Here is a 15,231-nt window from a genome sequence, read left to right on the forward strand (position 1 = left end):
TTTGCGCAGTCGGAAGCTATGTGTCATTAGTGTTCCAACCACCATGAGTCGTCGAATCGACGAAGGTTAGTATTAACGTTATTCTTGCAGAGTGAATCGTTAATAAAAAAATCGTTATCTTTTTATTTGAAATCATTGTGGAAAAAAAATCATATACAGCAATATTTCTCAAACTTTTATAATATTCAAGTAATACTTCAAAAAGTTGACGCTGAATATTTGTATGCTTTCGGTACAGTTGTTTGTTTAGTTGAGTTTTCGACATTCAATTCCAGTGCACGTTTCATAGCAAAAGTATTTTTATGCCGCTTGGCGTAAAAATTATCGAAGGCTTATTTATTTTCAAACCAAGTAGACAAGTAAAGTATACTCAACAACTATATTTGTGAGATCAAAGAAATAAAAGCATATGTAAAATATATGTAATATATATCAAAATTGCGTAATATTCAGATTAAATTGAGCGTGAAATGAACCGCGCGAATGCTTTAATACAATTTCAAATGAAGCTATTTTTCGCATGCAGTTTCGAAATTAAATTAAATAAATTGTGAATGATTAAGCGAGTAGGGATGTTTCTGCATAAATTGGCCATAAAAAACGTAGTGCATAGTCGCCAGATTGATGTTGTTGTTTATTACCAAAGTGTTCATGTTACTAAAATAGTAAAATTGACTGATGAGACTCATTTATTGGAATTGATGTTCATCCAAAGAGTGTATGATAATTAAATGTATAATGTTGTATAAAAACAACGAATACAGATTAAGGCGGCGAAAGGGGTATGCCGTTTGCCGTCACGGTATACGAGTCGGTTTTTCCCACAAAGTATTGTTAGTATTACCACGGTACCCGACTTTTGCTACACAATAAAGCTGTTGTATTCTATCTCATTCTTGCAGTAGTTTTTGCACATATTATATCTTAAAGCAACGCATAATTTATAGTATACTTTGATTTGCTTATCTGCCTTCTGGCAGACAAGCGAATCGACCTCAGGGTAAATGGTCACAAGAAACAAATAAATCTTTGCCGTTAAAGCGGTGCTAGCTATGGGGTCTAAGATGATCCTTTGTGTCTGTAATTACACTGGCTGACACATCTTTTAAATCGGTAGACAGCAATACAATTTTGTGATAGAATAATTTATGAGTAGGTGGTTCGACCTTCTCACAATATAAATTATTCCACCCACAGGACCCTTCACCTATCATCGGGTTTATAACACAATAACACAATTAGATATAACGTTTAAAGCTCATAAAGCCCTTATCGTGTCAAATAACAGTAATATTGTTATTATTATTTTATGATATCGGTTGGCGGACGAGCAAATCGGCCACCTGATGGTAAGTGGTCACCATTACAATTAGGTAGACAATGGCGCTGTAAGAAATATTAACCATTCCTTACATCGCCAATGTGCCACCAACCTTGGCAACTAAGATGTTATGTCCCTTGTGTCTGTAGTTACACTGGCTCCCTCACCCTTCAAATCGGAACACAACAATACTGAGTACTGCTGTTTGGCGGTAGAATATCTGATGAGTAGGTACCTACACAAACGGGCTTGCATGGAGCACTACCAACTAGTTAAATAAAAAAAAAACTATACCTCATCTTTAACAATAGTTACATAATATTTCTGTCGATAGTGACAATAATATCTACATGAGTACTGAAACGTGTGACGAAGTGAAAACTGTTACTTCGACAGTTGTTATGATAAGTAACATTGTATTGTAAATAAATCAATCATTGTCATGTCTTGTTATTTATTATATCCAAAGGCAATAAGAAAACTTTTCGCGGAATAATAAACTGAAACGAATACTTTATCCGACTGTAAATTTACTATAACCTGGTTACGTTAGGTAAATATTTTTATTTGATTTAACGAATAACAGGAGTAAAAAAAATGGTTTAGAAACATAATCAAAAAAGATAGAATTTTTGACTCGGTTTTATAAATTCGGTGTCATAATAAGACATATTCAGTTGTAACTTTTTTGGCGGAATGTTTATGTTTGAACCAAATATGTATGAATCATGAATCGAATGAGAACTCTCATATATAACAATATAAAATCACGACATTGATAATAGACCTGCGATTTATAAATGTTATATTGATTTTAAATGATATATTTTTACGAACGATTATGCTTGGTCTCCACCAAAGCGGAGATGGAGAAATTTATCGAAAATAACCAATAGACATAGAAACATAAGTTGCAAGGAAAAGACACATAAATAACTATCATTAAAATAAACAAAAGCAATCAAATAAAAAAATATACATTCATATTTATGTGTGACTTAAGACAGTAATTTTATTTGAAAGTGTTCCAGCATTTAACTCGAACAGGCACTGAAAATCAAAATATTATTCATTTATTTTTTGTTGAATTTCTTGACAACAAAATATTACAACTCTTTATTAGCCCGACCCTGGATTTTAACCCTGACCTCAGTGTCTGCAGCTTTATCAGCTAGACACTGGATCACCGAGATAGTGTCCAGACACTGGGTTGTTACTGAATTGTTAATTACACACAAACAACTTCCAGAAGTTGTTTGTGTGTAATTATAAACTCCGGTCGTGACAGGTTGAGAATTGAGAGAGTATTTGTATTTACGCACACACTTGTGCAGATATGCACAGCGTAATTGGCAGGACCCTCTTTAAGATCCATAGTTTACTGTGGTAGCTGAAATTAGCAAGGACAACTATATCATATTTAAAATTAAAAAAAACAATAACGATGACAAAAGTTATACATGATATTTGTTGAACCTTTGTAAGTGACAAAGATTCAACTTAATTTTAGTGTAACTTAAGAAACACTTAGCGGAAAAACCAAATAAAAAAATATCTATTTCTTTGAATACAGTATGAGCTATCTCATATTTATTCCAAATAAAAATTCAGCTCACAATCTGATTAAAATAAAGAGATATGAGGTTGTATGATGTGAAATAATTTATACAAGACAACGTCCACCGTCGACGGACAGCAAAGATACTTCTATTTGCGACTCTTGGTGTGCGATGACCTTATAAATTCAATTTGCACTATCAATAATATCAGTGAAAAGAAATATTTGTATTGGTAGAAGGAAATGAAATCATTCATACAATGAAATATGTTTGATATGATTCTGATACGTCAGCGAGAGCATTTTGAAAAATCACGAGTGGATTTTTAGGAAACAATTAAAGCAATCGTTCCATATAATATTATATTTTATAAAATTTAACGTATTAGTTAGTATGGGTGAGAATTTAGGATTTCCAATTAGATAAGTGATACCATAGAATTAATTACCTGTCACAGTGACTATCAATATATGACATTTGACAAGATGTCGATATTAATTCCATTTTTGGGCACACGCCAAAAGACAAATCCTTGTCGGGCAGTAAAAATCGATGGCATTCATTGTCATTTATATCATGCTTATATTGTTATCACGCGAAATGTATAGCAGCCAGTAAGGTGGTCATCAAAACTGATCATGGCTAATGTTTGTATGTTTATATGTACGTTATGTACAATTATCAAATCTGTTAAACTAATACACACGACAAATTATTATAATCTTCCAGTAATAGTTAGTAACAGATATGTTAAAATCATGTTTCATTAATGAAATATTAGATAGCAAATGGTCGCTGACATAGTGCGCTGGTGACATTCCGATTCCCTGTTCGACAAAATCAAAATGGCTGCCTAGCTCCGCTGTCTTGCCCGTGAAAAACACATTAAAATAAAATACACTTTACATAGACACGTCGTCCCTTATATAAATAAGTTAGATATCTAGTTAAAATTCAATAAATACCTTCAAGATTCAATTCAAGATACATTCATACATTCAAGATAAATTGGTTTCGCTACATTCTTTCGTATCTACAGTAGTACACAATATAGTTCTGTTTTCATATTTAGGAGTATTTTTAATTAATTAATTAATTTATTTCATTTATTTTGTCTCAGACATAGTCCATATTTTAATTTTAGTATTACGTGACAACCTTATAATTAATGTTAGTAAAAAAAAATATTATAATAATAAAAGCAAACAAAACAGAAACAAACACAAAAACAATAATCGCCATTCTTAGACAGCATGTAGCCGTATCCAGTGGCGCAGTATTTCCGAGTCCCAGCGGTCAGCCAGTGCACACAGAATGCCGTTCGAGCTAGTTCGTAACCACTGAAGCGCAGATGCACTCCTCTTGCGAATAATAGCATAAAAGCTATCAACACGCCTCTCAGCAAACATTTCGGAGGCGCTACAGTAGCGCGGCAATCCGAACAGCACTCTGAATGCATTGTTGTACTGAACTCTCAGAGCGCTGTATGCGCGCTGCGTATACTTAACCCAAAGGCTGCAAGTGTAAAAGGATTGGCAATATGCTTTGAACAAGGTTATCTTTACACGTTCAGTATACCATGCAAACTTTCGGGCCAGCATGTTACAGCGCACGGCCAGCGCCCTGCGCTCTCGCTCCAAGTCTTCGTCATCGCTGAGGTTGTCTGAAACCCAGTGACCCAGATACTTACACCGTTCTACTCTTCTTAAAGCAGTGCCACCAAGATGTAAAGGTGGAACATTAGTATAAACTTTCTTACCGGCTTTAAACACCAGGAGTTTACTTTTTTCGCGTTGTATCTCAGTCCCCGGGCACCAGCATACCTCTCACATATACTGAATAATTTTCGTAACGCGCCGATAGAGGGCCTTAGCAATACCATATCGTCAGCGTAACTGATGTTATTTACGCAGATGCCCCCCACATGACAACCGATACTGCTATTACCCAGCTCACCAAGCAGCCCATTAATGTACAGGTTAAATAGACGAGGCGAGGTCAAGCCCCCTTGTCTCACACCGCACTCCAACCCATACATTTCCGAGTGTTTGCCTGCCAACCGTATAACCGTTCCAATTTTATTTAATGTATTTCGTACAGTATAGACTATATTGGTTTAGTACTTGTTGATAGGCAAGCCCTCCGGGGTAGGTACCACTCATCACATATTTTATCGCCAAACAGCATCGTTTTGTTCCGATTTGAAGAGCCTGTGTAACTAAGGACACAAAGGCAATAGCGTTGATCACAAAATTGATGGCGCATTGGTATTGTTAGGAACGTTTAATATTTCTTACGTCGTCAATATCTATGGACAACGTGTCAATCATTGTAAAGACACAAAGACGGAAGACAAATTAATAACAACTATTAATTTCCGATTTCGCAAAGTTAATACACTTCCTGGGGCACGGTATTCGATTTCATAATAAGAAACCACAGTTTCCTGATTGAGCCGATTAAAAAATTTAAATCTCATGTCAAAAATACATTAATAAACAAGGCATATTACTCAATACAAAATTATTTTAATGATAATATTAAGTATTATTAAGTATTAGGCTTACTATTTGTTTGATTGTTGATTTCTAGGTAGGATATGTATAAATTTAATAATATTTTAATGATATACTCTGTAATTATAATAGTTGAGAAGAGTAACTACTGAGTTTTTGCCGGTTCTTCCCGGTATATTCTACTTTCCGAACTAGCCGTTGCTTAACATTTAATTCAACACTGTAAAATGATCAATGAAAAGTGCTTTCATGTACTTATTTTAATATTTTGATTATTATTTATAATTCTGGTGATCACTCACCGTTGCTTATCGATTTAATAATAAAATAAAATCATTCAAACAATTAAATTAAAAAAATATTGTCAGTGATTAACAGCTAATTTATTAATTTGTAATTTAAATTATTCTCGTATATACTTAAAAAGTAGGTAGTAATACTCATAGCTTACTATCAATTAGGTAGATTTGGGATAGTTGAAGGAACTACAGCCCATTTCGAATTGATTGGATAAAGGTGGTCGGTCTTATAACGACGATCTGAACACTTACGACACTCAATGCTAATGAATGGATATATTCATGTCACTACCAAAATCGGAATTAATTATAATATTCAATTAAGCATTTTAAGTAATACGTTTTTTACTATAGGCTACGTCTTACCTTAAATATATCCGATGGAAAATGTCCTTAGGATCATTATCTGATCAGTGTCTGTCTGTCCTCTAACTCTAAGTTTGGTGACAGTATACAGGTACAACGTTAATAAAGAAATTTAAGATTTTGGTAAGTAGATTTTTATGTCAGAAAAAATATATTTAGGAGCACCATGTGTGATGTCTCAAATGACATTAAAGAAAATATACAAAATTTGATCGTTTCTACGCTCTTATCTCTGAAACTATTTAGCATAAAAGTAAGAGTAAATAAGAATTATTAATTTTGCAAACAGACTTCCAAAATTTAAAATATATTAAAATTAAGCGTTTCTATCTTTTGCCAGCATATCGATGGAGCTCACTTTTGTTGCTAGTGATAACTTAATCAAGTTCGATTTTAGTGACCGGAGTAAACTTTGGATAATTTTGAAAAATATTTAATTTTATCTGATACATACATATTTTATATTGATATTCCTATTTGAGAACTACAATATTTTTTCCTCCTTTTATTTTCCTTCGATATACTCCATGAGACATATTTTTAAATCTTTTATATTAAAAATTGTTGCAGGATTCGCAGAAGAATCTTGTTAAGCTTGTGAAGATTTGAAGTTCGCAAAAATGTCGTTCGAAGAAAACGTTACGTCGAACATAACGCAGACGTTAACAAATTTGTTTGAAGAAATGTTACTAGCGACGGAGGAATCCAGTGAGAACAAGAGCGTTGATGTTTCAAAGTTTTTAACAGCCCTGAAAGAGAAGTCGACTAAAAGTAGCCACGACGCGTTTGATTTCGGCACTCTGGTGAAGTTAGTGGATGGCTGGCGCTCTAAACTAAATCTCACTAAGCCGTCCGAAACGACATGTAACTACTGTGACGGCAACATCCGAGATATAATTCTAGCGTATAATAGCATACACGGATACGTCAGCTTAATTGTGAGTATCATTAATCTTACTTTGGGTAAATCCGTTTATGATGATATGGGAAATGTTTGAGGGTGTCCAATGTGCGAATTCATTTATATATTTTCGATATGTTTGATTATATTTCACGTCCATTTACCATTTATCATTTTATATTTCTTCTTTATATATGTTTGCCTTTTATGTCAATTATACTTGATCTTACACAAAATAAGTTTGTCTTTTCTTAGAAAAAGACTTTCAAAAATAAGTCATGTAAAATAAAACTTTCCAAGAAACGAACTGCATAAATTGTAAACTTTTATATTTCCAACAATTTATCTTTTAAGTTAAGCTATCCATATTTATTTGGCAAGTGTAATTTTGGGTAAATATTTTGTATCAAATAATGATACTGAATTAAAGCTACCCGACCCAGCTTCCCACGGGTAGAATATTATTTTACATAAAACTATAAAGGACAAACATATAAGAGACAGATAATTTGTAACTTGTACTAAATCATTGTATTTTATTAATTTGTAATTGTTCTTGGATACAAACAGTTGTATGAGTGTCTTAGGTTTAATATTTCAATTTATTTAGTATATGATATGCTTAGTATAACTGTCGTGGTTACCTGCATATATGGCAACTGTTATTTTATTTCGTTTTCAACAAGTACGCAGAAAATTCCACCAAATTTTAATATATTCCATGCCAACATTTATGAAAATTAATACTATAAGATCATTACTTTTTGGGCAAACAAAATAGATTTCCAAGTATGGATTCACTGTTGATATGATTTTAAAATAAAATATGGCCTGTTGCAACAGCGGATACGAAACAGGTCCTTTGGAGGTGTTCTGTTCAAACATTAATAATAATCTTCGCAAATTACAATAAATCGATCCTCCTTTGCCTGATCTCTCCCCAATTATGTATAGCCTATTCCAATTATGATAAAAAATCCTTAGACTTACGTATTTCATGCAATTTATACATGCAATAATAACTCAGCTATATTGTGTACTACTAAGAGTTTATGATTAATATATCTTGATTTATATAATACATTTCCGATGACAGTTTCGTCAAATGTTACCTTTTCTCCTCTTATAGTTGGAATAGTGTATATGCTTGTCATCTCATCGGAATATGATAATGAGTGAGTAGAGAGTGCTCTGTGTTTGCTATAATAATATTTGTACATCACAACCAATTCTTGCACAAGAAGAAATAATACTTTTTCTTTAAAATTGCCAAATTTTATAGAAAAAGTATAACATATTTTCTACTTTATAAAATGCCATCTATAGAGAACCTGCGTGACCTTGACGTTTTTTCACGCCACAACAACTGCTCTTTTTGTACAAAACGCAGGTGCGATCTTGCGTTGAATATTGCTCGCTCGGAAGGCATATGACTCGATTCCATATATATAGAAAAAAACTCGATTCCATATATAAAAAAAAAAAAATACTATATCTTCATTTATGGATATAAATAAATAAAAGTAATAAAAATATTTATTATTCATAATCTTTTGACACGTTATACTCTGACATTACATAGTTCAATACATAGTTCAATTCCTTTAATAATAATATAATATGAAGGTGGTACATTGCTATACATTATTGAGTCAGAGTGAACGTATACTATACTATACCGAAAGTCACGGAGAATGTTATGTGCCCCGCCATCTACTGGTGAGTTGCCTTTTTCGTGAAAAAATACCTGCATTTGCCAAGATTCATAAACATTCATTTATTAATATAATTTATACAGAAATATATATAGCATAAAAAGAAATATACAATCTCGTGTTTGCTCTTTCATAAATAAACTTAAAATCTTTAAAAGAAACGAAACAAGAAAAGCGTGAAAATTATTGCTATCATATTTTTCAGTCACGTTTTTACGACTGTATTTAATTTACGGAACATTTATTGGACTATGAAAAAAATACAGGTACACGAAACAGCTACATAAACGAAATTTACTAAAATTTATCTCCAGTTTTACTTAACAAGGTTACTAAGATAATCGACATACATTGAACCATTCAAGCGTTACTGATAATTATCTTCAAAGTAGTTATAATCGGAATCATAGAAAGAAATAAAGATCTTTATTATTATTTCTATGATCAGAATCCAGTGTTTTCGAATAATCGGGAAATCTATTCATCGGAACCATTGGAAATACTAAAGTTTATTTTGATGATTAATTACTTTTAAGAAAAATTACGTTATAAAATTAATAATCTCGAAAGAAACTATAAAATAAATAGATTTGAATAGATTTTGTTTACTATATGGCATGACATTGTCCGCGTGGAATAATTAAAATGAGAGAAAGCGAAATATTGATATAAATGCTCTTTAATTATCAGCCATTTTTCAGACTGATTTGGCTACTGGACCAGCTGCGCTCCTTATTGTTATTGTGAAGTTAAGCCAAATCGATAGACAGGCTATTTAACAGAACTATTTTAATATCGACTAGCAATACCTTAGGTCCGTGAGATCAAATAAATATTTTATTCAGCTTTATATAATATTCAATATATTTCATATTCAGATAAGTCCATATAATATTTACGTTTAAGTCATCAATTAATTATTGGCCCTTAAAGCTCGGCTGTTCACATTACTAAGTAATGAATTGGGAATAAACGTCAATTAGTACCATTAATATTTGCCACTCGACTGTTCAACGATTACTAATTTTTCAACAGTAATGTACTTGGCCTACTTTATATCATTAAATTTATTCGTATTTCTTTCTTTAACCGATAAAAAAATAATTAGGTACTTCACGGTACGAATTGTGTCTGGTTTTCTTAGAAACATTCGTCAATAGACTTGTTTTTTTTATATTGAAAATAGATTTAACGTTTGAATGGAGCGTTGAGGTTCACGTATGAAATTTACATCGTACGATTATTTAATTTATTTTGTTTAACACTTTAGTAAATTTTAATCTCGTCGAGAGGAAAATGTTTATGTCAGAAGTAATGGTTAAATATTTACATAGTTGCAAAACAGCTTTTGAAGAAAAGACGCAAATAGATTTTGTTCTTTGTGTATTTGGCATACTTCAGTATTTATATGTTTTAGGTTAAGACTAATGGAAAGTGGTCACCAACGGCCATAAACATTGGTGCTGGAATAAACATTAACCATTCCTTACATCGCCAACGCCCCACCAACCTTGGCAGCAACAACGTGGTGCTCCATATGCTTTTATTTGGCTTATTCAACCTTCTATTCGAAACATAACAATACTAAATATTGCTGTTTGGTGGTAGAATATCTGATGACTGGATGGTACCCAGTAAGCTTACACAAAGCTATACAACCATGTAAATACTACTGAATTTGTTTTAAGTTTGTTATTTACAGTATTTATGAATTTCATAAACTGATGTTGAATCAGGAGAAGTTAAAAAAATGGCTTAATTTAGCCATATGTTTCGAAATTAACCAATACGATATATTTTCATTTTATTATTATTTATATATCCTACACAAAGGTTTAATGGTCTTCATTTATATTCCGTTTTGTTGTATTCGGTAGTTACGTAATAAACTTTAGCGAAAATACTTTTGGTCATTAAACTTTTGCAATTGGAAAAGTTACAAAATTATCTGGTATCTTGTTGTAAGTGCGTATACTTATTAGCATAAAATACTTAGTAACTTTATGTATTTAGTCAAGGAACAGGGCCAACAAGTTTAAAGGCTAAGTAGAGTTGTAGTAACTTTAAATGAAAAAAGCTGAAGAATTTCTGATTAAATATCGGTATTACCACTAGAAACATTGTTATACAAAATTACGTTAATATTATTATACGTTGTAATACAGAGTCTTGATGTGAAGATTAATTGACAACTAGACGACTAAGTCTCTAACTACGACGCCAGCGAGCTATCCCAACAGGGTGGAAGTAGCCAACGGAAATCGTACTTAGAAGAGTGATATTCCTTGGCAGCTTTCAAAATAAGGTCCCAACAAGGTGGAAGCAGTATTTATACAACTATCGAGGTCCCTAAGGCTCGACACAATGCAATTTTATTCTCGGATATTTATGCAATTTACATTGTTACAACGTTAGCGTGATTTAAAATACAACTAACGCCATATATTGGCATATACAGTGAACTAATGTAAAATGTGATGTGAAATGTTTGGAGTAGGAACATATTGCTGTTACAACGTTTAATATAAGTTCAACAAAAAAGTAATACAACCAAAACAATTTCTTTTGATGTGTTCAGTCAATTCAAGTGTCACGTCCATACCACCTGCTATCATAACAAGATTTTTCGTTTCATTTATTTTTGTCTTTTGTTTTTTAATAAATTGTTTATAATGGAAAAATTGTTTGACTTTGTAGTAATATGATATCATTAATTTGAAAACTAAAATTATCAATTCATTATTATAAATTCGTGATAACGTCGGCGAAATTGATTTTGGAACTTTGGAAGTAAAATTAAAGTGGGTTGAATTATGCTTCCGTAGTTTTGTTATGTAAACTGAGATATATTAATCAAAAACTGTTTGTAATGTATTCATTATTATATTACAGCAGAACTATTAGCAAATCGAATGGAATATGTAAATATCGGTTTGTATATCATTACGTCTCCTGCCATTCTCATACAGAATATAAAACACACAGAGTTAGATTTTTGTACATATTTCCGAGTCATTTTTTCTTTATAATTTTTAAAATGTCAAAGGACATTTTTTATAATTGTATTTATTTTATTTCATTTCGTTTCACAATTATAATAAAGAAAATAATTTAATTTATTTTAAAGTCATTTATTGCAAAAAAAATTGACAAACAAACAAACTTTGTGTTTTTTATATCAAATTGTAACGGGTTGTTAATGGTAAATAGAACTAAACTCAAAAGAACAACAGAGGTGCGTTGAATATGAAATAAAATAAATATTTTAAAAATATTGAACATTTGATATTAACTTTTTATTTGACTAATATTATTCGCCAGGATATTACGTCACGTGTCAAGAATTTTGATTGTGTTTACTAGTATTTTGTATTTTGATTAGAATTACAAGTTAGCAGCTCACACGGTATTAATGTTATCCACCGGAAAAACAATGTTGTACAAAGACCTACCACCAAGTACATTTTTTTTAATAAATATCATTGTTAATTATTAAAAATCCTTTATATATCCGAATGTATTTTCATTACGCGCCCCAGCGGCGTTGGTTAAATTTCATTTCCCAACTCTATCTCGCATCTTCTCTTACTCATTTTTCCTCTTCATGGATTACATTATTCTGTAGCTTTTTATAGCCAGTTAGTATTTTCAAGCCTTGATAGCATGGCAATCATATTTTCATGCCTAGTTTTAGCTACAGCAATATCCAACACTTTAGTTTTGTTATATAATAGCTTCCGCCCGCGGCTGCGCTCGTGGGTGAGAGAGGGCCTATGTGTTAAATCAGAATATGTATAAGCTTTTCATTAATTCGAATAGTAAAACAGAAAAATTAAAAACGGTGTCTGAAATTGAGTCTTCGTTAAAGAAAGTCTTGGTCTGGGGCCTAGAAAACCTAGTCCATTTCAACCCCAAAAAGACGCAAGTTTGCGCGTTGACCGCTAAAAAATCACCATTTGTCGTATCTCCATAAACTTTTTAATTTGTTTTATCGTCATAAACATTATTCGTTTAATATTTTCGCGTTTAATCCGAAGGTATTCACGAAGTAAGATGGGCTCGTGACCATAATAGAGGACAAAACAATGCCGATATACTTCTAAACTACATTGACTATTGATAGACAAACGACTATTTTTTTATGTTTCATATCAAGAAGGTAGTCTACCGAATGGGCCTTTCAAATAAGTAACCATCGCCCTTAGATATAGGGACAAAGTAGGAGTACATAACACAGCTTACACTGTGAATGCAAAGTTACGTAAGATAAATATTACTATACTGGCACATTCATCTTATAAATGAAACATTATTAATTATTCTCCGTATTTATTACATCGCACAAAGTAATAATGTTTCTCTGTAGTATGATCGATGAATAGATATTAGTTATCCAGACATCATACACAAAGCCCGATAAAATAATAGAATGATATCGAATTCGCCTATTAAAATGGTAATGTGTCTTCAATTTTACATGAAAACTGGGAGCTACAATTTTAACAAACTAATTCCATTAAAATATGACACAGTTTATTCACTGATATTTTCATATATCAATGTGTTACTACAGACGAAGTCGAAACGTCAATTACTGGGGCAGAATTAAATATTTCATAGTTATATGATTATTAAAAAAAAAAAAACATAAATATTTTCGGTACTTTTTCTATTGAAATGATTCTTTGTTATCAGATTTGTTCTTTTAATATAAGCTTTTTATATAAATATAAATATAAATATAAATATAAATATTGGACAACATCACATACATTACTCTGACCCCAATGTAAGTAGCTAAAGCACTTGTGTTTTTTTTTAATGTAGGTTCGTTTGTTGCACCTCAGGCAACTTTATTCGTACAACCTTTTCCAACACAGAAGGACAAATGAGCAACTAAGATATTGCATTGTGGCGATATCATTGGTCTCTAGAATAATCTGTGTTTCATTATGGATTCGAGAAAAATTGTGAGGTTGGTGGGGCTTTTTGCAAACTCGTCTAGGTTCCACCCACTCATCCGATATTTAACCATCAAACAATAATATTTAGTATTGTCATGTTATATGGTATAACTTCTTAGTTCCCATGGTTGAAGGTGTGATGTAAGGAATGGATAACATCTCTTACAGCACCATAATAACTTAGGATGGTAGGATGATTCTCTATATCCAGTGGCCCATTTGAACGTTCACCTATGTATTTCATAAAAAAACGGCATTTTGAATGTCTAAAAAATATATTTATATTTTTTTTAACTCCACGCCTGAATTCTTTTATTATGGAAAAAAAATTGATGTTTTTTATAGTGTTCATAAATATTTCTTTCGTCTAATCTAAGTTAGAAATATAATATTCTAGGTAAGAAAAACTTTTATGTGTGCAATTCAGACAATTATTAGTAACAATAAGTGCATGACATCATGCAAACCGTAATACAGGTATCCTAGCCTGGTATCTATTGGTCTTCCCATAGCACATAAAACTTGCTATATCTATTTAAGTATACACGTAAATACTGCTTAAAAGTAATTGAATGGTGTACTCGGAAGTACGAGTACGTTAAGCACGTTATTGAATCTGCTCGATGCTGTGCAGTATTTATCTGTAATGTCTCAGATTAAAAAAAAAAATCTTTTTAGATCATTTAGATTAAAAATAAGAAATTAAACTTCAAAGAAAATCAAACCGAGCATTGAGATACATTTTATAATTTTATATTATACCAAATATTTGTCATTAAATATTTTTACAGATATTTTTTTATGTACAAAACTTGCGGTATATGCTGATAACAGTTTAAGAATTCCTTTGTGTCCTTGAATGGGATCAGAGGTGCTATTACGGTTATAACAGAGCAACTGTTGCTATCAAATATTTGTTGCGGATCGATAAACGTTGCAGTATTATGCTACTGCATAGGTCCATAATACTGATTTACATTTTTTTATTTGATTTGATTTTATATCAATTTGCAACAGTTGCTATGCTATAACCGTTATAGCACCAAAGTCATACTTAATACTACCATAAAACTGTATTGTCTTTAAAACTGAACCAAGGTGTAAAATTTCAGATTCATAAGATAAGTGAAACTGGCTCTTAGTCAGATAGCAAGATTGCACAACAAAAAAAAAAAAACATTGCAAGTTACATCGAATACTTATAAAGCTTTAAATATTTTATGTAACTTTGTAACGTGACGGCGTAATTACTCGCCGTATAGAAATCGATAACAAGATATATAATGCTGTAAACTGAAACTGAAAACACTGCTGTAATTTAATTCTTTAATCTCAAAGTCATATCGTACATAAATTTGAGTATCATCATCCTCCTGCCCTTATACCAATTTTACTTGGGGTCGGCGCAGCATGTCTTCTTCTTCCATACTACTCTGTCGGACATCATCTCACAAGTAACATTCCTTCTAACCATATCGTCTTTCACACAATTCATCCATCGTTTCTTTGGTGCGTAAGTTTGATATTAGATCAATATTTAACGTGATTTCCGAATCACGGGAGCAACAATTTACAGTCATTATTACTCTG

At 31.8% G+C, this 15,231-nt stretch overlaps 2 protein-coding genes across 2 annotated transcripts in view; one reads left to right on the plus strand and one right to left on the minus strand.

Annotated features, from left to right (window-relative positions):
- The window catches only part of LOC113399412 (G-protein coupled receptor dmsr-1-like), a 46,860-nt gene that overhangs the window by 18,546 nt on the left and 13,083 nt on the right, over nt 1–15,231 (plus strand). The window contains exon 2 of the mRNA XM_026638547.2: nt 6,632–6,999. Coding sequence (XP_026494332.2) covers nt 6,682–6,999 — 318 coding nt within the window. The 5' untranslated portion in view covers nt 6,632–6,681. The remainder of the gene's footprint in view (nt 1–6,631; nt 7,000–15,231) is intronic.
- On the minus strand, nt 4,125–4,918 carry LOC113398707 (uncharacterized). Its single transcript, XM_064217794.1, has 3 exons — nt 4,837–4,918; nt 4,459–4,642; nt 4,125–4,395 (listed from the first exon to the last, which is right to left on the minus strand). The coding sequence occupies exons 1-3, from the start codon at nt 4,916–4,918 to the stop codon at nt 4,125–4,127; spliced, it is 537 nt and encodes a 178-aa protein (XP_064073864.1).

Source organism: Vanessa tameamea, chromosome 18 (genome assembly GCF_037043105.1).
Source record: "Vanessa tameamea isolate UH-Manoa-2023 chromosome 18, ilVanTame1 primary haplotype, whole genome shotgun sequence".
NCBI lineage: Eukaryota > Metazoa > Arthropoda > Insecta > Lepidoptera > Nymphalidae > Vanessa > Vanessa tameamea.